The 23962-nt window shown below is 35.0% G+C and overlaps 1 protein-coding gene across 1 annotated transcript in view; it reads right to left on the reverse strand.

Moving 5' to 3' along the window:
- The window catches only part of LOC110446363 (multidrug resistance-associated protein 1-like), a 39926-nt gene that overhangs the window by 3119 nt on the left and 12845 nt on the right, over window positions 1–23962 (reverse strand). The window contains exons 8-29 of the mRNA XM_021491482.1: window positions 23194–23454; window positions 22510–22696; window positions 20894–21035; window positions 19183–19361; window positions 18270–18407; window positions 17701–17847; window positions 17366–17450; window positions 15924–15993; window positions 15312–15438; window positions 14493–14669; window positions 13446–13613; window positions 12705–12894; window positions 11216–11251; window positions 10048–10162; window positions 9134–9299; window positions 8042–8273; window positions 5634–5944; window positions 5103–5302; window positions 3809–3932; window positions 2307–2408; window positions 1186–1332; window positions 333–491 (exon numbers count right to left, since the gene is read on the reverse strand). Of these exons, the coding sequence (XP_021347157.1) occupies window positions 333–491; window positions 1186–1332; window positions 2307–2408; window positions 3809–3932; window positions 5103–5302; window positions 5634–5944; window positions 8042–8273; window positions 9134–9299; window positions 10048–10162; window positions 11216–11251; window positions 12705–12894; window positions 13446–13613; window positions 14493–14669; window positions 15312–15438; window positions 15924–15993; window positions 17366–17450; window positions 17701–17847; window positions 18270–18407; window positions 19183–19361; window positions 20894–21035; window positions 22510–22696; window positions 23194–23454 (3463 nt within the window). The remainder of the gene's footprint in view (window positions 1–332; window positions 492–1185; window positions 1333–2306; window positions 2409–3808; window positions 3933–5102; window positions 5303–5633; window positions 5945–8041; window positions 8274–9133; window positions 9300–10047; window positions 10163–11215; window positions 11252–12704; window positions 12895–13445; window positions 13614–14492; window positions 14670–15311; window positions 15439–15923; window positions 15994–17365; window positions 17451–17700; window positions 17848–18269; window positions 18408–19182; window positions 19362–20893; window positions 21036–22509; window positions 22697–23193; window positions 23455–23962) is intronic.

Consider the following 23962-nt stretch of genomic DNA (forward strand, 5'->3'; position numbering starts at 1 on the left):
CCTAATTCAAAACTAAAGTCAATGATTTTATTAGAAAAAGCGTTCCCCATATGAAATCAAACATTGATTTATTTTAATTGAATTCATCAGATAAAAAATATATTGGTTTGTTGTAACAATTGTAATTTTTTTTGCAGTATTAACATCTAATCTCCCAATATCTCGGACAGATCAAAGAATTGTTGATACATATGTAATGATAGTATTCATATCAATAAAAAGCAGAGATTAACCCTTTCACAACTGTAGACCATAATGGACTCATCCATATCAATACATTGTAGAGCCTACTTAAGTTACATAGGGGTGAAAGGGTTAAGAGTTGCGATTACCTGTGGCAATATTGTGATGTTCGGCCTTAGATCATGCAGTCCAAGGTCTGCTGTCCGTATCCCGTCTACAGATATCGTCCCGGATGCTGACTCAATGAGTCTAAATAAGGCGACAGTCAGAGACGACTTTCCGGCCCCAGTTCTTCCAACTATTCCAATCTGAAATTGAACAGATCAGTTTCAAAAGAAAAATTGTCGTTCGACTGATGAATTTATTAATTAATGTTTTGTGGGGTATGACCAAAATTAAGTCATTTATTAATTAAATATGTTTACTCCACTTGATAACTGATATATGCATATGAAATTCGTAAACGCTCATAATAGATATTTGTATCTCGTATCTCTGATATTATGAGGAAAAAAATAGTTAAACCAATGTGTCACTGTTTCTTAAATTCCGTTATGAATTTGTGACATAACTTTGATTTAAAGTGGTGGGTGCAAAATTGTTTACCCTTTCGGAACACCTAGTATTATTTCCCTTGTACTTTTTCAACGGTCTTTACTTCGTTTATGTCGCCCTAGTTGTTTCCCCGTTCGAGTTTGAAATACGGTTTTGTTAAATTTTGGCATTATCTTGTTGAATTGTTATTCTGGTCATCTTTTTTGTCTGTGTATTCGCTTGAAGTATTTTGCAATGGAAATACAAAAAGGCATTTCGATTTTTTGGTCAATTCATTACCCAATCCATAGGACTGGTCACTCGTACCAACTATATTAACACTACAAATCGGCTAAGATAGAGAGTGCACCGTATCACCCAATAGTGTCACCCATACCCCTAGTAAGTAACGTTATGTGTTAGAATTCAGAACACATCTGTCTATGAATGCGATCGTAGTATAATTACCTTCTCCCCACTCTGTATCTCACAGTCTATGCCCCTGAGAACAAGCTCCAGTCCGGGGCGGTACCTTGTAGTGTAGCCCTCAAACTTGATACTCCCGGCGTGAGGCCACATAGGGGGAGGGCGAAAGTCATCTCTGATCCATTCAGCCTGTCAAAAAGAAGCGTAAGATATTATGATGATATTGATATCCGTTCCCGTTGATTTTGTATCAGCCGTATTAGTCATTATAACTATATTATTGGTTTATCAACCAATGTTCTTAAACATTTCTCTCACAAACCAATGACGTAACAATCAATACCTGCTCACAAGAGAAGATAATTCTGCAATACACAAAGACGGAATAACCGAAAAACCTATTTTTTATCAATTTAACTGGCGTCAATTCTTTTTATAAAGATATGTTAACATAGTCTTTTGTTCAATATCATGATGATGACATGATATAGTGCTGTTGAAGTCTCTAAATAGACGATAAGGTACTGTCTGATTGTTTATTGTTGTATTTGACTAAAATGAATTGATTTGAATGTAATCGCTTGATATATGTTATCACATCTAAATATAAGAGCATACACGAGTTACCTGTATTTGTTCTGAATCCAGAATTTGTATCAGTCATTTCTTTCCATTATTAGTTGCATCATAATTTGTAATATTGACCAATCAAAATGCCGAAAAGTCAAGTTGTTATTGAACCCACCTAGTTATCATGATGAGTTCATAACAAAATATACATTACTGTTTTCAGAGGTAGTAGAGTAAATTAGATTTGCCCGTCAAAATGGTTATTATTATTTACCATTAAATTTTAGAAAATATCTTATCTAATTTCGATGCTTTAAGCAACTCTGACATAATAAGGTATCCTACGCTGTCATCATGTAGATGCTATCAGAAAGTCTAACACAATATGGCTATCCTACCCTATCTAACTTCTAGCCACTCTGACATAATAAGGCTACCTTACCCAATTTTAACCTCTAACCATTCTGACATAATAATGGTATCTTACGCTTTCTTAATTCCTATTATTTTAGCATCTCCATAATGTCAAAGCACAGTATTTTTTATCAGAACTGCAATGTTAGCACATCATCGTTCACCAAATTTAACCAAACCTCTGCTGGCATATCCGTATATTCCACCACGCGTTCCGTAGATACAATGTTCATCTGCATCTCGCTGACACCGAACACCACTAACGCTAAACCAACAACAATCTGAAATATTTAAATTAACAAATAAAAATATATTTATAATTAATAAAAGGAAATGAAACTAATGTCGATACAATTTAGGAGTCTTGAGATACTTCGAAACGTTTTAAATGCTGTCAAATACCGATTAAAATAGGGTCTGTGAAAGATATCAATAAAGTAAATATAATATAATAAACATTTTATGGCGTCCCTTTAAGACACTAACGTAAAAGAAAATAGTATAAATGAATATAACGTTTTAATACTATACAATAACTGTTGTAAGTCATATTTGCAACAGCACACAATTCTTTATATATTCGAAAAGATAAGTCATTGATCAGTAATATTCGCTTGGTACTTAATGTTGCTATATTGCCGTTAAGAGAAGAAAGTTCAAAACTAAATAACCGGCCAGTAGTATTATCATGAATAGTATATTTGATAAAGAAAAAACAATTACCCGTTCACTGTCGAGTAATGAATATAAACAATAATCAAATTTCGTATTTTACTTAATTCTGCTAAAACTTATATATATAATAGTACCCTCGTGAACGTTAGCAGTACCATCGTGAACGTGATATGTTAACCTAGCATTATGTCGCACAAACATTTAAGCAATGGTACAAGTTATCATCGGTACCACCGCAAAATATTATATATTTCTACCAATCAGTGGGCCGATTGCAACAAAATTCATTCGTTTAACGTCATGCTACTGATTTACATATTTTTCAAAGATATTTTTCTTTGATCGACAACCAACATTTAATCATGTCTTTAGCCCCCCTCACCCGTCCTAATACCACGCACAGTTATCGAGCCCTCTACAAAGTCACTCAATACAAACGAATTCTGGTGCATTATGGTAGAAACAGATACCAATTTTGTGATGCATGAGAGGAAAAGTGCACAGATTTAATTTGAAAGCACGATATCAAAAAATCTCCAAGAGTGTATAACTATATCTAAACTAGCTATAAACGTATCATGTTAATATACGTATTCAACGGATGCTTACTAGTATTCAAGCAATATGAAACATACATAAATGTTTAAACAATACGTTCATCACTTTGTGTATGTATGTATGTAATATATTATATATGAACAGAGAAGATGGGGGGAACCAGCTGAGTCATATGTATGACCCGATACTGACATAACAGGGGAGGGGCTAGATCTACACCCTACCTGTAACCTATCTGATGGGGTGAGTAAACGATCCCTATCGATCGGCGAAACTTCCCGGGTCGAGTGACATAAAATATACAATTTAGTCACATCGTTATACAGGTAAAACAATACCAATCGCTCACTCAGTCTTGACCAAGGGACCAGTCGGTCGTGAATCGTTGCCACATGTTTAATACGTACATTGTTTGTGTAGAAAGTAAAACTTTGATATACTACATTACCTGCAAAGAGTAAGTGAGGGTGAGGCCAACGTCTCCTCCACTCAGTTCTGGTGCACTGATGGCGAACAGCGCCGCGGCAAACACCAGTATGTTACTGATGGTCTCCACAACGACACTGATCCATCTACAATATCATTGTACTTATACCTTAGCAAAATAGCAATACAGCAAACCTACATATTTTACCGGTAATCTTAATTTTCGCGCTTGAATATCACTATTACGTTTTAATCATAACAACATCATAACACACAACACATCAAGACAATTGTACTACATTTGGCAAGGAGCATTATGACTTAATAATTGAAGTGAGATAATGAAGGGCATATTGACCTGCTGTTTCCTTAAAGTACTAACACAGAGTCAGTACCACAAATCTCCGACCACCAAGTCAGTTAGATCCAATCAGTGCATCCTCGATATCCAGGGGTTACGCTCACTTACGCTCTCTTTACCCTTGGAATTTGTCATAGCAAAAATGAAGGCAAACGGCTAGCTTTTTGATTGGTCTCAGGTAAAAAAAAAACTGACCAATCACTAGGGTGAACCTGTCCTTTGAAGAGGAGCGATGCCCGAATTCGAAGTCAGTCAATTCCGTTACGCGACCACAAGATTCGTTTCATGTACATCAAAGGTTCAAACCAATCTTCTTGTTTCGCCGACAGGGTGGCGCACACTGAGCCTTCAGTTTTGCTATTACATATTCCAGGGGTGCAGAGAGCGTAAGTAAGCGTATCCCCTGGGTATCGAGGATCCAGTCAGTGAGGAGGGAAGGGAAATTTGTGTCATCTGATATTGCCCATTTCATGTACATGTCTACATGTACGTATTGTTATGCCGGATGGCTGGCTGTGTTTTTCAATAACAACACAAAAATCGTCCGAGTTTTCAGAGCAATCTTTCAATGGCAGTTAAACTCAACAAACCCCGGATAGCGTGCTTACGTGTCTAATATCAAATCCGGGGACCGGACCCCGATTTCCGGAAGCGGTAAATCCGCATTACAGTATGTTATTTGTCTCTGTTCCTAGGTTACTATAGCTGTTCAAAAATTGCATGTGTCTGGGTTATGTTTAACAGAGGTCATTATATGCTCCATGCCTCCGATAGGAGTCGAACGCAGGACCTCTTGTTTACTGGTCTTACACCCTATCTAATGAGCTAAAGAAAAAGTCTCCCTAGCCGAGTCGGTAGGAAGCGGCTATTATTTTACCAGAGTGACAACCTTTACCTACACCTGTCCATTGTAAGGATTAGACATAGCTCATTACAATATTAAACCGATCCTTACCTTGCCGACACATTAGCGGCATAGTAGAAGGCGGCGTTCTTGTCTACCCGTTTCTGAGATTCCTCTATAAATCGCTCGGATGCCTGGTACGCTCGTATTACACTAGCGCCCGTGATGGTCTCACTGAAGTGATTGTATACCGGCGAACGAGTCACTGACTCTATCCTCTTCAGCTGACGGGCTGTCGGAAGGTAGAATCTCTAAAAAGAAGAAATGGTATTAACAACAAGAGAACAAAAAATCATGAACAACTAGCAAACCTGTTTCATTAAATAGTGAGGTTGTTAAAAAGAATATCATTCCTATGCTTAAATGAAGGTTTCACCAAGATGATATATGGAACATGCAGTCCTCAGAAATTTCCGTAAGATTTGGTGGGTTTGGTTTTCGTTTTTGCAGAAACTCTATACTAAAACCATGTGAAAAAATACTTCAAGGCCAGGAAGATGCTACTTATTGCACCCGATTTGCCATACGAATTATTGTAATCAACATTTGATACATGATAGAATAAAAATATATCATACTTACTAGAAAGAGAACGTAGACAACTCCAGCAGGGACAAGAGCGATGAGGAAGCTTGGTGTCGTGATAGAGATAACAACGACTGTGGACGCCAGCACAAACAGGAAAATTGTCAGCAATCTGTAGGTCCGAGACATGCGGTCGTCTAACACGTCTATATCACTGGAGAAACGGTTCATAATTCGACCGATAGGTGTCGTATCGAAAAATGACATCGGGGACCGGAACGTACAGTTTAACATCTTCGCATGAAGACGTCCGTTTGCTTGCACAATCCGCATAAGCGAAATGATGGCAAAAATGAAGAGACAGATCCCTGTAATAGGATATTAAATAAATGATTTAATTTTGGCTTTTGTCCCGATCGTGTTTTTTCATGTTATATCGTACAACCTAAAAACAATAAAAAAAAAAAGTAATGACGTCGAATATAGTAATGTTTTGCGCGGTAATTGTAATTCTAACTTCTGATTGGTTGAATTTGCTTGAACTGGACAATGTTTGTGTTTTGTGCAAAACTTTTTTCTTTTATTAAAAAGGAATAAATATTCATTAAATTTAATAATAGAGGATAATCATATTTTTTTTAGGGTTAAATGGTATGTACCGGAAAAAAATGTGTGCACTTTTGTGAATAAACTGCTTCGGGGATTTAGTCCTCAAATATACCTTGAAGAAAAATAAAACACAAAAAAGTGAGACGTCGTATAACGTAATGTTTGCCGCGGTTTTTGTAATTCTAACTTCTGATTGGTTGATTTGCCTGAACTGGACAATGTTTGTGTTTTGTGCAAAACATTTTTCTTTTATTAAGAAGGAACACATATTCAATAAATTAAATTATAAAAGATAATCAGAAAAAAAAATAAGGGTTAAATGGTTTGTACCGGAAAAAAATGTGTGCACTTTTGTGAATAAACTGCTTCGCGGATTTAGTCCTCAAATATACCATGAAGAAAAATAAAACACAAAAAAGTGAGACGTCGTATACCGTAATGTTTGGTGCCGTTTTTGTAATTGTAACTTTTGATTGGTTGATGTTGCTTGAACTGCGCTATGTTTGTGTTTAGTGCAAACATATTTTTCTTTTAAAGAAAAGGAATAAATGTTCACTTAATCAAATTATAAGGGATAATCAGAATTCGTGTTAGGATTAAGTGGTATGTACCGAAACAAACTAAATGCATTTTTATGCTTAAATTGCTTTGCAGATATATTCCTCAAAAATACAAAAAAAAAAGCAGAAGAACATAATTGTCCACATGTTCGTATTTTTAATGAATGAGTTATGTTTATATAACAGCAAAAACAAGAGCTGTCGAAGAACAGCATAGCTCGCCTATTGGTGATATATGTTGTAAGATAGCATAAAGCAATTGAAACACATATATATGCATGCATAGTAAAACCTTGATATAATGCCCGTCATTTCATTTGCCACTTCGCTTACCGCCAATATATGTCCAAGTCCCTTAATTATGTTTTTCTTCAGAATACCTTTATACGCTTCCCTCAATTTATTTCCGAACCCCTTTATCATGCCAGTATTCCTTTCAACAAATGATGGCAATATCATAAGATTTTGCTTTACCTTAACATTTTGTGCAGAAGAGATGACCAGACATTGGGAAATAGTCAACAGTGTTTTGATGGTGGAAACCCAACGCTGCACGTACAAACTTGCCTAAAAACTTTAACCAGGTCTAATTAAGCTACTTTTGGCGCCTTAAATATAATAAGAGTCCACTGGGCCTTAACAGTCACCTGAGTCCTACAGTATTTATTGTTGTTGTTAAAATATGAGGTGGATATAATGATGTCAATCATCTCTACCAATTTGAGTAACACATAGTTAGGCATAACGTAAAGTTAAGTTTGTCAGGACTATGAGTTGATCATTCCTAGACCAAGTTTCAGTTAAATCGGCCTATTAGAATTTGATTTTAAGTTTGAAATAGAATTTGAGTAAAAATTAGTTAAGTATAACGTTAAGGTAAGTTTGTTATGACCATGAGGTGATCATTCCTAGACCGAGTTTTAGTTAAATCTGCCTATTAGAACTTGGTTTTAAGTTTGAAATAGTTTTGGTGTTTTTTTCAAAATGACAGCTTGCGGCCAAATTGAATTTTTGATTTTGGGCTAAAGCTCAGGTGACCTAAAAATATCGTTCAGCACATTGCTTACACTCTGTCTAAATACTTAGACCTTATACTAGACAACAGTCTATTGGTAGCGGTGGTGCAACACTGCACATATGTAGTCGGTAAAACTAATTAAAGTCACATAGCAAAAATAATGATAAGTTTCAATTAAATTGTGTATACAGAATGTACAGTATACGATATAAGTATATTGTGTATCATTTAATCAATATTTCAAGCGTAGGTCTAGGTCATTAAAAGCATTTTGTTACCTTGTGCGATGCCGAAAATACCATATACCACGAGGTAGTAGATGTTTTTGTCGATGTACTCGTCCTCCCCTTGGTGACTCGTGTTGACAAGGTACTCGTCAGATGTCCACCCAGTGATCCAGAATGTCGAGTACACATTCAGGATTTGGAATACGGTCATCATAAACAATGCAAACACTGTTGCAAACACTCCCATCGATTTGAGGTAGGCGAGTGTTACACCCCATTTCACCTTAATGTAAATAAATCATATGTTCTTTAAACCACAAGTAACGAAGGCAGTAGTCATGCATCCTATGCTCTTAATCGACAACGGACGAATATTTTCAATAAACAAGCTGAAATAAACGTTTGTACATTCTCTTAATTGTGTTGAAGCATGGTTTTTAGAAATGTTTATGTAATACAACCAGTAAGTGATTATGAGTGACGTTTTCGTCGACAAATCGGCTACGTGTTAAGTGTTTGATTACTTTTTACATGTACGAAATGACGAATCAAAGCATCAAAACTTTGTTTCGTAACTGTTCACGGAGGAAAATGTTTAAACATCGATGACAATACAGTGTTTAAAAAAACATTCTTTAACGAGGAAATATCTTTAAACAGATTAACAACATAGTTTTGATGAATGTGGTTGAAGTTCTGAAATGTTTTTGTACATATAACATAGCTTTTAAGAGTGTGTAGTACACTTTTTTGTATTTCGCAGCCTTCTCAATCATCGAGTGGAATGTCGTATAATATATGACACCCTTAGTTTTGTGTCAGCTAGAAATCATGTTATCATTATGAAAGATAAAGATAGCACTAATATTGTCATGTATTTGGAGGGGAATAAGTATACGACGCGGTAGGATTATGATTCGTTTCATATCTTAAACCAAGTTTTAATGTTGAAGAAACTGTTTCTTTGCCAATTTAACAGTAGACAAGAATTCTTTCTTAACTCTAAGACAATTTAATAACGAAACGAATCCCAAAAAAAAATTCCCAAAAGAAAAATGCATGTAAAATAAAAATGACATAAACAAACAATACGGGAAACAAATGTATCGAAATGAAAATGACGAAGGCATATTTCGAACTCACCGCTCCTTCCTCTGTCCCCTCCTCTGTTATCAGCTGTCCAAATGTATTGTCGTCTGCTTTTGTCATTGACCTCGTCATTGATCGCGAAATCGATCTTGACATTTGTCGAGATATTGCCCTTGTCAACAATTTTGATGGCACTAAGGAGCCATTCTTGGAGATTTTTCTGAAACAAAAAATAGCATAGATTACCGGATCTCACAAGCCTTTTTAGCAAACAAACCTTTTATATATATATTACGCATAGTGTTAACATAATCAATCAAAATACAAAATATGGAAAGTTTTTTCCGTTAACAATCATTCCTACGTAGAAATATGACGTCAGACATAATAAGGTAATTGCACCTTCAAGATTTGGAAATATATACCATATGCCGAATTATCTATTACACTGCATCGTCCAGCTGTTTCGTCCTTCTGGGACTTATCGATGATGCTAGGATTCAATACGTAGGAAATTTTCAAAACCACAACAGAATGGGAGGTGCGCCAAATCTCCAAATGTTTTAATTTTAGAAATTACTTTCAAATTAAATAATGAGCAAAATGTGTATATTGTAAAGTCAGTAACAGATACGAAACATGCCGATCCGTTGCCCATCTGTTACACTGAATATGTTACACTGAATCCAGGCTTACCGTTAATCTATTTACCTTAGAGTCGAAGCTGAATTTAAGCGAGATATATTTCGATGGGCCTGCTTGAAACATCATTTTCATTTTTCATGAATTTTGTAATTTTTCCCTGAGGTGGACTTGATCGTGTGTACATTTTGACAATTAGCATCGTTTAAATAAACGTAGAAATCGATTAATGACTATTCAATCCTTATTTGCTTTCCTCGAATTTCTTTTATACATATTACCTGATACTTTGCCGCCGAGACAGTCCCTGATCTCGATGTACTTACCTGACACTTTGCCGCCGAGACAGTCCCTCTATGGTTATGGTATCATCTGACGTAGTCAAGCCATCAGACATGACCTCCTCTATTTGTTCCCACATCTTGTCCTTTATTTCCTGTACTATAAATGCATGAAGTACATTTTTATAGTTTCGTCACATGCCTTAACACACAAAGTATCCTTAACACTATTGAAAAAATTAATTTGCTTTCGCAATAATCTGACATTGAAGCAAAGTTTTGTTTATGATAACCTCACGGGATGTTGCCGGTATGAAATTTGAAACAAGATTTACATAGTTTTAACAGATGCTTCTAATAGAAAGTTTTGATACGAAGAAGTGAAACTGTATGATAGTATATACAAATGTAGCCTACATATATCATGATGCTATTTTCATCCCGTAAACCAGCCAATCAAAACACAGATCATCATAACATCACAAGCTATTGAGATTAACAGTCCAGCTACTGCACTAGAAAAGGTGTCACACCAAGTTGTAAACTAATATTTTAATTATCGTAATCACATCGTTGTTGACGTATATAAGTACGGGTAAACTGTATTATCAAGGACTTATATCGTTACGAAGGGCGCTTATATCATGTGAAAGACAAAATAGCGAATGAAAGCTCAATTGTGAATATGCATTAAGCAAACAAAAATGGTTTGATAGACAAAGCAGTACTTAACACAAAACAAATACACTTCACGTTAGGTCCTTTGCACGAATCTATTTATATATTGTATTGGGCAGCAATCATAAAACATGTATTATACTACAATATACTTTACAGAGTGTAGAAATCATCAGAAGTGTTTAACACGCAGTAATGTAATAAAGTATTTTTTTTGTAAGCAAGAAAAATACCTTACAAAATAACATTTTTAATATAATGTAATTTTTTATCCTAAACTATGGATCGATATGAAATCAGACCATTTACAATATAAATTTCCAGGATGAGATTCAATGATAAATTTTTGTGAAATAACGCTTTTTCACATATCCACATTGTGCTTAAAATAGCTAAAACCTATTGAAAGTATATTAACAATGTCAGCTGTGATTCAAGCGTTGGTATTTGCAGATATTAACGTTAACAAATAGCCATGCAAGATGGTTAGGGAAAGCAATTAGGAAGTGATTTGGCATTGAACAGTGATATCTACCGGATAATGTCCTTCGTCGACGGGTTGTCCCTGTTTCTGTTATAGACAATTAAACATGTTTGTATCAGTTTCTTCCATTATCGAGTCAGCATCAGTGTTTTGTTTTGTTGTATGCGTTTTGTAACAACATAATGCATAACATATAGTAATACCCATCATTGTATATATGCCATTTAAATAATACAGAAATGCGTTCCATCATGAATATTCAAACAGCATGTACGTTCGTATATGTCCTCCAGTTCTACAATTAAATGTTTGTCATTAAGTCCACACAAATTTCGTGTCTTACGGTTATTGTGCGTTTCTACTCATTAATATGCGAACTTCTTTTTCTTGTTACTTCTCTTCAGCCCACCAGTTTCCAGTCGTTTCCTCGGAGACGGCTGCACTCATAATGAAGTTACTTCACATGTGTTTTGGTGGTCATGTGTATCTGTGTATAGTGCGTCCAAAACTTAGGTAAAATACGTCGTAGATAATGCAATTGCAACACTAAATATGAACACCATCGACTCTGACCCCAGTTCTATCCCCTCAGGCAGATATCCATAACCAATATGCATGTACCTACATATGATAGACTGCATCAAACTTTGCCATTTGCACTATACTTTTTTTTTTTTTTCTTAAATAGTATTTTATTTACAAATATGCTCTACATAATACATGTAGACTATATTATTTTACATAATGTAATATTACGGATCTGGCAACAAGAATAGGCTCTTATATTAAGCCATCTCCCAATTATTTATTAATTACTATACAATTACACAAATTGTACGTATAAGTAGGTATCTATAATTTTAATCATGTGGTAGCAAGTATTAATAGTGTGCTCCTGTCGTTCCAGTTACACACAATATGAACCAATTCAAATATGCATGATAAGAAAATATCTCGGATCCTAATGCAAAGACCAATATTTGCCGAACCAAATAATAGTACCAGGAACGGTTGTCTTTGATGTAGTTATACGATAATGTCACAATAGTTAACAAATAAAATATGTTTTTCAATTAAGTATCGTATCTTCAATGAGGGGGACATGGGCGATACTAAAATCGATCTGCTTCCTCTCCCCCCATTGCAACACTTGTTTTGTTTTTGGGTTTTTTGCTAGCTTTCCATCCTCCTTTTCTTTTATGTTAATGTTTTTGTTCAGATGATGTCTCCCTGGGCGCCCGTCCTCATATAACCCTGGCTGTTGCGAGGACGTGAAACCCCAAACAAGCAAACAAATCAGTTTAGTTTAGTTTCGGAACATCAAACGTGTCAAACAAAGATCAAATATAAGTATGCTGCATGGTCGTACTCAGCCCACACATAATTGCAAATAGAAATGTGAACATCAAACTGAATACCTTAATGCTTGTTTTAATTAGAAACAAAATGATCAAATTAGGCAGCTAGACTTAAATTTACAGCCAAAAATAATTATTAATACATTATTACATTAGAATTAAACTTTCCATGTGATAATTACCTTCATCATCTTTTTCGTCGTCTTTGTCGTCGTCGTGTAAGAGGAAAGTTTGTAGGAAGTGAGCGAACGGTCCATTATGTTGTAGGAGTTCCTCGTAAGTGCCTATCTCAGATATCTGACCACCGTCCATGACGATGATCCTGTCCACGTTAGGAAGCCAGTGGACGCCATGGGTCACTAGGATACGGGTCTACAAACATCAATGTAAAATTATATAATTATCCCTACACCCTCATCGGTTAAATCATCATCACATCATAGAAACATCAGGTTATTATTCACTTTATAATTAAGGAATGAATGTTTTACCAAATGCCTGTAGGGCTTTATGTAAGTTTGTCAGAAATGTGTGTTGTAGGACAATAACAATATTTGCTAAAATATTCATTAGTTATGTTTACATGTTGACAGTAGTTTTTGAGTAGTTACGCTTTATTTAGTTATTTCGATCAGTTTTTGAACTGCAAGTTCAGTCTTAACTACAATGAAATTGCTGACGTCACAATAGAGATTGATGACAACAATATCAAATGTTGTTAAAGTCTCATTTTTTTCAATATCTTTATCTACAGTCGCATTTACCTGTTATTTCACACGTCTAAATATACTTCAACTTTGAAACTAGACTGCGAAATGTATTGTCATTATTGTTCGAGAAGCTGGTCCACTATCAAGATCTTTATGGCAAGACATTTATATTTTAGCAGCTATGCTTGTGTTTGAATACCAATCGCGTCTTACCTTGTTTTTGAGTAGTCCTTCGTTGCCGATGACTTGCTGGAACAACGCCTTGCCCACGTGACTGTCCACTGCACTGAGAGGATCGTCCAGTAAGTAGACGTCAGCATTGTTGTATACCGCTCTAGCCAGACTGACCCTCTGCTTCTGACCACCACTCAGGTTGATACCCTTTATAATGGTCAAAATAGAACGTCAAATAATTGGTTTCAACAATAATCAAGTAGGAATGTTGCTAGACTTACATGTACCAGAAACCATCAAAGCACCACATTGTAATAAAGGGGTTCTAGAAAAACAGCGAAAATGGAGATAATTCTACAAAAATAATTGTATGCATGGTGAATGATACAAGTACCTTAGTGGTATTGTCTTTAATTTGACGTCCTTAATCTGCTTTCATTGAATTCTTTTTTAGTCGGAAACATGAATTTTGTATCATACTTTGGAAATGGAATTAAACCATTCGCTCTCGTAAAAAGTTCTATGTTTTGTATTTTAACAGTACATAATTTAAAAATATTGATACATTGTGAATTATCGACTGTGACTCCTTAACTACGTTTTAATTCATACTATTCTTTTTTTCTTATTCTTATTTTGTCTCCTATGGTTCCGGACGTTTCCTCGGAGACAACTCGTTGGATACTTATGCAACTTTCACACCAAGCATGTGTAGATGTGCTTAATCCATTTATTATTTTCGGTCGGTTATCAAACAGGACATCCGTGTCCTCTGACTTATTTACACGTGTATGGGTGTTTGCCAAGGTGATGCAATCGGTCCCTCTTTATGTCTTTAATTTTTCTGAAACTTAGTACACAAGTGTATGGCATGCGTCAAGGTGATGACAATGGTTCCCCTTTGTGACTCCAATTTAGCTCAAACTTATTATGATTCGTTTCGTATCTTAAACAAAGTTTTAATTTTGAAAGAAATTGTTTCTTAGCCAATTCAACAATAGACAATAATTCTTTCTAAACAATTTAATGACGAAATATTTTCCAATGCAACATTTGTAACTACTATTAAACCTGTTTGGTTGTTACCTTTTGTCCGATCTCAGTCTGGTCCCCTGCGGACAGTATACCTAAGTCAGGAATAAGTTGGCAAGCTTCCAAGACTTTCCGATACTTCTTCTCTCTGTGTGCCTTTCCAAACAATATGTTGTCTCTAAGTGTCATGTTTTGTATCCACGCCTCCTGGGGTACGTACGCAAGCGACCCCTATCGGAGAATACAACCGAATAAGAAATTGCCTTGAAACCTCTTGATAACGTTGCATCTTTCGGCTACATCAAATAACCTATTTCACGCTAGTAGTTGATATAAATTATACCAGAATAAAATCCAGTTACAAGGGGTAGTGCTTCACCTGGAAACAATCAGATGAATTAAACCGTCTGATGAAGTTGCTAGCTACTATTCATTCGATAATGATGTCAGTTCAGTATGATAATAAAAGTAACACACAGGAATTTATTATATTCTTAGTTTATGATATCGCTTAACCAACATCATTTTCTATATTTTCTAAGAAAGTCGATGCCATTCGAACACGGTTTATAAACAAAACAACATTTTAAACCGCACATGTATCGTATACCTGGGACCATCCTCATAGTGAATAAACATGAAAAAGAAACATAAACATTTGAAATTCATTGTAAGCAAGAAAAAAAAAGTACCTAAAATGCCTTTCCATTTCTAGATACGTGACTTTATTATATTACAATGATATAAACACAAATCATAAGCATTCCCTTGACCTTTTGCAAATCAAAATGATATGTACAGAACTAGCGTTTTATACAACAGGGATTCTGAAGTTGTAAATGTAAATGTTACAATCTAAAATATTTCATTTACCTTTAGAGTGACCTCCCCTTCCAATTTTTCCAGTTCCCCTAATACCGCTGAGATGAGCGAAGATTTGCCAGAACCGACAATTCCCACCACCGCCACCAAACTACCCTCTGGTACATCAAAGTCGATGCTAGGATGAAAGGAACAAATGCAGCTTTTATAACAGTATTCTATACGGCTCTAACTAAAATAAGGAAACAACAATATGGGGAAAGAATTCGTAGGATATGGAATAATCAACTGACAAACTGACGGAAAACTTTATTGAAACAAAAAAGTCACAATATTGCATTAAATATAGAATACCGAAGTGTGAACAAAACCATAATTCGAACACAAATCGATAAAACTATTGCAATTTATCAACAAATCAAAGATTTTTACGGAAACCATTGAAAAGGAAAAAAAGCACAAAGGGATTAAGACCAGATGTACCAGAAGGGTAAGAGTCCTCTGCTTTATCGACGACATCTACAGAACTACATATTAAACACTTGGAAATATAGGTGAAGAAGGCAAAGTATGTGTCACAAAATTATTTTATAGTTTTCAGCACTATTGGAATAACGCTAAAAAATTGCAAAATGATCAAAGCTAAAACAAGTGGTTGCTCACTTCGTCAGTGTTGTCGTCTGATCCTGGATATCCCAAGTAAACCGACCGTGACGAATGCTGACCGCGTGATCTTAAAATATGAAAGAAATTATTTATATAAGTTATGTGTTAACAAGTCCGTGGTAAATCCTCCTAACACATTAGCATTTTTATACGCATATCATGAAAGGAAAACTCTTTTATTACAATTTTATTTTCTTCAATAAAGGATTGTTTCAGGAAAACTCTTTTATTACATTTTTTTTTTCTTCAATAAAGGATTGTTTCTTACATTCAATTACTGAATGGCATCAAATACTACTATAGTAAATCATTCTATGGAGGTAGCATTTTATGATACCATTTCCTTGTAAGAGACATATTTTGCATGATCAAACTTTTATTAAACAAAATATTGGGGTTTTTTTTACATTCAATTACAGAATTGCGTCAAAGACAATCAAAGTTAATGTTTTTTAACACGGTAGCATTTTATAATACCAATTCCTTAAAAGAGACATGAACCCTTATACACAATTAAATGTAAGTAAAATAAACAATTGGTTCTTGCGTTCAATAACAGAATGGGGTCAAATGCTACTTTCTAACAAGGTAAAAGTTGATAAAAAAAACTTCCTTGAAAAAACATCATTATTTTTTTGCTTTATAAACATTTATTGAATGAAATATTGTATCATATATTCAATTACAGAATGGCGTCAAAGACTATCCTTATTTATAATAGTAAATCTTCCTCGGAGAGTAGCATTTCATAAAGGTATATCATTTATTTGATAAAACATTTTAAACAACAACAAGGCTACATCTTACGCATAGCTTGATATTGCAAAATTGTTTTCTTTCGGGTTGTTTTTTAATTATTTTTTTCCCACAGACTTTTTGTCGTGTTACAATTCTCTGTTTCCCTTTACAAACATATTCATAAAATTGTTATATTTTCAAATTCTTAATTTTAGACTGTTAAGGATCTCCGTTCAGTTGAAAGCTTTTAACCGGACTGGAAAGGCTTCAATATATACATTTTACTTGTGAAAAGTAAACCAGAATATTTATGAAAATAAAGAAAAATATGAGATAAACAGAATATTTTCATCTACAAAATAGATCATGGTCAGTCGGGAGTTTGAACCTACTTCTATCACTAGGTCTAGGTCGTTCTCACCAACTGATATATATATATAATCAACGGAAGTCTCCTGGCTCTGTCCCACTAGTGTTATATTCAAAACAAAATGAAGGGGAGGTTACCCTATGTATTAAAAACTCCAGTGGAACTCTTTAATGTTGTAATTTGCATAAAGTGGAACAGGGATCCTTAAGCTTGTTGCAATTATAATTCATAACGTTCAAGCTTCAAATCACAAGGTTATCAACAAGCGAAACGGTAAATGTTAACAAAATATTGTTTCATTTAATTTCAAAATGGTAAATGATATACAGACCACCGTGGGTGACACGCTTCACATTTTCGGATTCTAAATCATCTTCCCACAGAAATCTCTGGATGCGATCGACGGAAACATATGTCTGAAGTGAAAGTGTTTGAAATGATTCAATTTAAAGGAAAATTAATCAGAAATATGAAATATGCAGATAACATTAAAGTAATGTTCGTTATTTTAATATTACATTATACATGTAACATGTTAATAATAATATATTTAAAGAGATGATGTTATTACAGGAATGCGATTAATGTTTTCAATTTTGTATTTTTATTTATGAAAGCTGAAATCCAATGTTCAAGCACAATTTTGCTTATTTGTGATAACTTTACCTGTATACAGGAAGTGATAACAAAGGGAGATAACGCTATTGGATATCGAATAACGTTGACGACAGATATAATTGTAAATGCGGTGGTGGCGTCCAGATACTGGGAGAGATCGGCTAACATGTAAATCAGCAAGATAGCAAAGTTCATCTGCGGAATAAATGAAAACAAATGGGTAAAACAAAGACATGTTAATTGTTTGTCAATTCTTACAAATACAAAAAAAAAAAAAAAAATAATTGTGTACATTAATCTTTCAAAGTGTATAAAAAATAAAGAAAATAATATTAATTAGATCAATGATAACGATTCGTTTCGAACCACTTAACGGGTTATTGTGATTGAATAAACATGATATTCTAATATAAATCATTAAGTAAAGTAAACTTATGTCATTTGTTATCCAATGACGTCATAGCAAACCACACCATTACTACTTTTTCCGTCTTTGCTAACATAATAGCAATAAAATAATAATAGTTAAACCTGAAATTTCTGGGGTTGACAGTAAATCAATGTATTAGCATGCGGATGTATGTGTATTATTTACTTGGTGATTTTCATATACGTACAAAGAATGGACTGTGGACAGCCAGCAGGACAGACACTGCAGTAACGACGGCAATTTTCCTTAGAAAACCCATCTCCTGACTTCTTATCGCCTTGATCTTTTCTGTAAACGTTTTTTCCCACGCGTACATCTTAAGGACCTGAAGTTACACGTGTTCATCCTATTATAGTAGCATGCAACATCTTAACACGATGGGGTAATACGTTCGATTTAATTGGTCTATGTTTTTGTTATAACGTTACGAAAGAAAATCTTTCATAACCAGCCAACCATTAAGACAATTCCTTATACAGTGAATGATGTTTGTTTAATGCAGTATATTTACCTCAAATTATTATTATTTACGTATATAACCCTGTGAAAATCAAGATGTCATTCATATCAGCTATGACGTAATAACCCAATCGTGACGTCACCATTATCACGACGTTATAACTGTAACTTTTTATATCGACGACTCTCCCTAAAAATGTCTGTTTAATTTATTAAACAAGCATACAGCATATATATAGTTATATGAACTAAATACGGCAGCTCTTTTAACTAATATGAGATTAAACATTTCCAAAAATAGAAAATACATGCATAAAGATTGAGCTAATTGTATATCGCATTCATCAATATAAATTACGAATGAACATGCCATGTGAAATGTGAAATGTGGATGGCCTCTGTGAATTTATAATTTTTTATGTGGCTTTTATATTAACTATGAATGCTAAACGAAAGCAGATCATTGCTTAAGTAAGCAACATGAAAGATTGAATAATTTAAACATATTGATGCAATTTCAGCATCTGATATCATCTAAACAGTTCCTTGTGTCACGGTTGGGTTTCAAAAGACGCCTTTACGTTCATTTAGAATATGATGTTACTGGATAACGTCATTATATATTCCGACACCTCTCCTACCTTGATTCCACCGAGGACCTCATTGAGAAGTTTCATCCTGTTTCCCTTCAGTTTGAGAAGACCTTGTTGGTATCTTTCTTGAAGTCGGCCGAAGTAGATATTTAGTATGGAGAAGATGATGACAATGACAATACAACCATACATGCCGTTTCCCATGGAGTCCCAAACCAAATACAAACCTGTATATAACATACAAGGACGATGTACAGACCTGTATATAACACAACAGGACGATGTTCATACCTGTATATAACATAACAGGACGATGTACAGACCTGTATATAACATACAAGGACGATGTACAGACCTGTATATAACATAACAGGACGATGTTCATACCTGTATATAACATAACAGGACGACGTACAGACCTGTATATAACATAACAGGACGATGTACAGACCTGTATATAACATAACAGGACGATGTACAGACCTGTATACAACATACAAGGACGATGTACAGACCTGTATATAACATAAAAGGACGATGTACAGACCTGTATATAACATAAAAGGACGATGTACAGACCTGTATAAAACATAAAAGGACGATGTACAGACCTGTATATAACATAAAAGGACGATGTACAGACCTGTATATAACATAAAAGGACGATGTACAGACCTGCGTGTAGCAGACAGCGACATGTATATGCAACATAAACCGACGATTCATTTCAGTGAGATAGCACTATAAAGTCGGCATCAGATACGCGCTATCACAAGGAGACATAATTCCTGCCTCTAACATGCGTACACACATGCACGCATGCATGAGACACATGGAGGTAGGTCCTAAACTGACCTGATGTATTAATAGGACGTTAAACAAAATAAAACCGAAATCAAAACCACACCACAGACCTGCATATAGCAAACAGTTCAGGGACCTGTCTATAAAACACAGTACACAACGCACTTACGTAAACAAAGGAAATCACTATCAGTAAAGAGGAAAGTCAAAATCGTTCTGTTTATCGTACAGCTTAATAGTAAGCCTTTCAGGTTCGTCATGTTGTAAGTAAAGATCAAGGACGGGAAATCAGCTTAGGTAGAAAAGTCTGTAGCGTCCTTGATTTCAAGTTCAGTATATTCAATCTATTTCAAAGCTATGCCTTAAATATCAATTAATAAAATAAAAGGGGAAAGGACATGGTTATCCGAGAAATGCATAAGTCTATCAATTGCAGTTTTTCTGATTTTTTTTTTTCAGCAATTAAAATTTCGAACAACTATCATTCGGTAATACGCATCGTAACTTGAAATGTTCATGGAGCAACTCTATTGAAAAGGCATTGAACATTTTTTTTCGTAAAAGTGACAATGGTCATAGAATACATGCTCTTTGATTTGTTTGGACAGTACCCTTTCTCTTAGTTGGTACTCATAAGGCAGCGCTACTAATCAAGACCAGCAATTTAAGAGTGGGACGACTGGTTCGCCCGTTGTCAGTATAATGTGACCGGGTGTGGTGTCCTACTAGGTTTTTTCAGCAGTATGTTTCAGTGAGGTAGCACTATAAAGTCGGCATCAGTTCCATGGACGCTATTACAAGGAGACAAACACGAACATATCGCAGCCTCCCAAAACACACACGCATACACTACACGCATGTATTTTGCACACAGGGGAGGCCGTCCTTAAATGACCATAGCTGTTGATGGGACGTTAAACAAAACAAAACAAAACCAATTATATTTCCTACAAACCTAGAGCAGTGATGGAGAAGAAGGAGAATATCCAGTGATGGAAGGCGAAGGCGTCCTGGATCCTCTGACAGTCAACCGACATTAGGTTTACAATCTCTCCGACTGTGAAGTCCTTCTTCACTGAGTTACTCATTCTTAAAGACTGTTTGTCAACAGGAAGAACTTTTACATTAATATTATGCCATTTTCCTGTTATAAATGACAGCTGGTCTCAGATTTTGATTTTTATGTTAGTAAGACTCGCTCGAGACCTAAAGAAAACTTCGAGACGAGGTCCTTATCTTATATGAAATTGAAGCCAGCTCAATATTAGTTCAGTCGCATTATCTGTATCCTAAAAATTGTAAGATTACACTCTAATACGTTCACTGCACCCTTTACCTTATTCACCCCTGAAAACATATTTGAACTCTTCCAATTCAAATGTTGGAATAGTTCATAATGAAATTTCAGGTGTAAATGAGTTCATTATGGCAGGGTATAAATCAATTAGACTAGATTCATTTTTAAAGGACCTGTACATGGAGCAGGCTAGTGATTGTTCACTTAAATCCAGTCAAATAACCAACTGCATGCCTTAAACTTTGTCATGACATATCACGGGGGTGCAGAGAACGACAGTGAGCGTAACAAATGGAATCTAATGGTGCATTACCTACAATATAAGCAAAATACAAAAGTGAAACAAAACTTCCTTTATAGTCTGGTCATTTTGGTCGAAATAAAGGGCCAACCTCAAGAAAATTGCAACAGAATTAATTCAAACTTTATGTTATTTGGTAGCATGTCAGCTTTCAGGGGAAAAAAGTCTACCAAAATCAACTCATGGGAATGACCTTTCTCAAGGTCACAAAATATATGCCTATATAATTCGTATTTTCGTATTCTTGGATATTTGTAGGAAGGAAGAGATTCAAATTTATTATAGTTTTCTTTCTTATATAAATAAATTAAAGAACAATCTGGATATACAACTTTTATTTACTTTATAAAAAATATCACAGGGACAATTTAATTCATTATAATAGTTCAAGGTCAAATTATTACCATAATCAAGTCTCCAGCCATCCATATTCCATGGCTATTGTCTTCAAGATATTACAAGTGTTGTAAATACATTAGATCCGAATTATATATAACATGACAATTCATAACGTCAATACTGTAAAGGTAAATGCAGCATTTTAGCGATACTCTTATTTCAGCGGTTTTGTAAGATTTAAAGATTGTGTTAATTTATGAACGCCGTTCATGAATATTCCGTATTATTCGCTAGATGAAGTTTCCATACTGTTTTCTTTTTCATCTATTGTGGCTACGCCGATTCATCAATGTGCTAATCTGTTAAAATTTGAAAAATAACTAAAAATTGGAATGCACTAAGATGAATATCTTTAAACGAAAAAAAAAAATGTATCATGGTCTATTTTTATAATATACGTCGCTACATTATATTAACATCAACGGCTTACATAAGTATTGTTTTCACAGTTCTTGTTCATCCAGAATGTTCTTTAGATTGACCAAGCTGTAAAATATACTTAAATCATACAAATCGGTCAACACTTTCAAAAAGACGTGTGGCATTATAAGTTTTAGTAAAGCTTATCACCTACCTTCTGGTAGATAGCACCAATAAGCGCCGACTTGACCCGGATGCCGATTGCCATGTTGACATGGAGTGAGGCGTTGTAGACTAGTGTTTCTACCTCCCCGACAAGAGCGAACAATAAGGACAGCCCATATCCTACCCATATAGGATCTCGATTCTCCGCCTTCGCTTCGATAAAGGATACTATCATCCTGAAACAGGTCGAAGCATGTATTACTTATTAATACATACTAGTACTGTGAGAGTGGAAATTTGGTATTTAAATTCGCATTTTTTCCCCGTCGAGTCATCTGCGCAAAAATGTCCATACTTAATGTTTTATAACAAATACATGTGGAATATTTATATATATATTTAAGCACATACATTAATACTTTATATGGATTATAGATATAACGAGAGTATAGGTTTCACTGTGTGATCGTAAGAGGCAACTAATGTGGGTGACGTAAGAGGCAATTAGTGTGGAATCCCCTGCAGTATCGTGTGGTTTCTTCTGTGTCTTATGGGGATCTGTTTCTTTTTCTACTTCTTCTGTCTTGTCTCTTTCCTATATGCTCTCTCTATCCGGCGGTGTCTCCATATGCACCTTTTTCACGTGACCCTTGCTGTTGTGAAGAACATTTAAAAAATATATAAATTGCTTCTACTCCGTTTCGATATTATGTTGATAACGTTGTTTACTTACCCAAGTATAACAGGTTGAAGCATAGCAGTGATATCACTGATAAGTTTGATGAAAACAGTGACAATCCATATTGGTCCATACGTCTTAAACAAAGACCAGTACAGCGACGCCTTCTTTATCTTTGGCGCGGTGGCGGAAGGATCAGTGTCTTCAGAAGTGATGTGGTTTGACGTCAGGAGGGGCGTGTCCTCACCCGATCTGGCAAATCCATTCGCCACGATCTTGTGTCGAGTGTCTCGTCTAACTGTACTAATGGCTTTTCTGTTTTGAAAGAATACATGTTGAGGATGAACGTTAAACACACTCACAGAGAATTGTACTTTTAACATTTCGTAATAGATTCAGTATGCCGAAAAAGAAGTACACTGCACCATACATCTGTTTCTTCTTTCTTGGACTTTCTTTCAAGCGGCCGAAAAGTTGGAAATTAAAATTTGTCTATCTGCTGTTGGAACAAATGATGAGGTGCGTAAACCCCCATAATTTTATGAACTTCACATTTTAGCGGTGAACTAGTTAATTTCAAGTTAAAATGATGATTTAAGTGTGTATTGTTTCCCTGTGTCGATATGCAATAAAATAATGACAAAGTGTTTTATACATAGGAAATAACTTGACTATTATTTAATATTATTATTTTCTAATTCAAATGACACGACGAGGGTAGTTCCATTACTATTTCTGTTTAATTAGCATCAGTTCAAAGTACAGGAAAGACTTTATGTAATTTCCCTCGCTCGTTTTGTCACCTCGTTTGAATTATAATATT

The sequence above is a fragment of the Mizuhopecten yessoensis genome, unplaced genomic scaffold (genome assembly GCF_002113885.1).
Source record: "Mizuhopecten yessoensis strain PY_sf001 unplaced genomic scaffold, ASM211388v2 scaffold2681, whole genome shotgun sequence".
Classification (NCBI taxonomy): domain Eukaryota; kingdom Metazoa; phylum Mollusca; class Bivalvia; order Pectinida; family Pectinidae; genus Mizuhopecten; species Mizuhopecten yessoensis.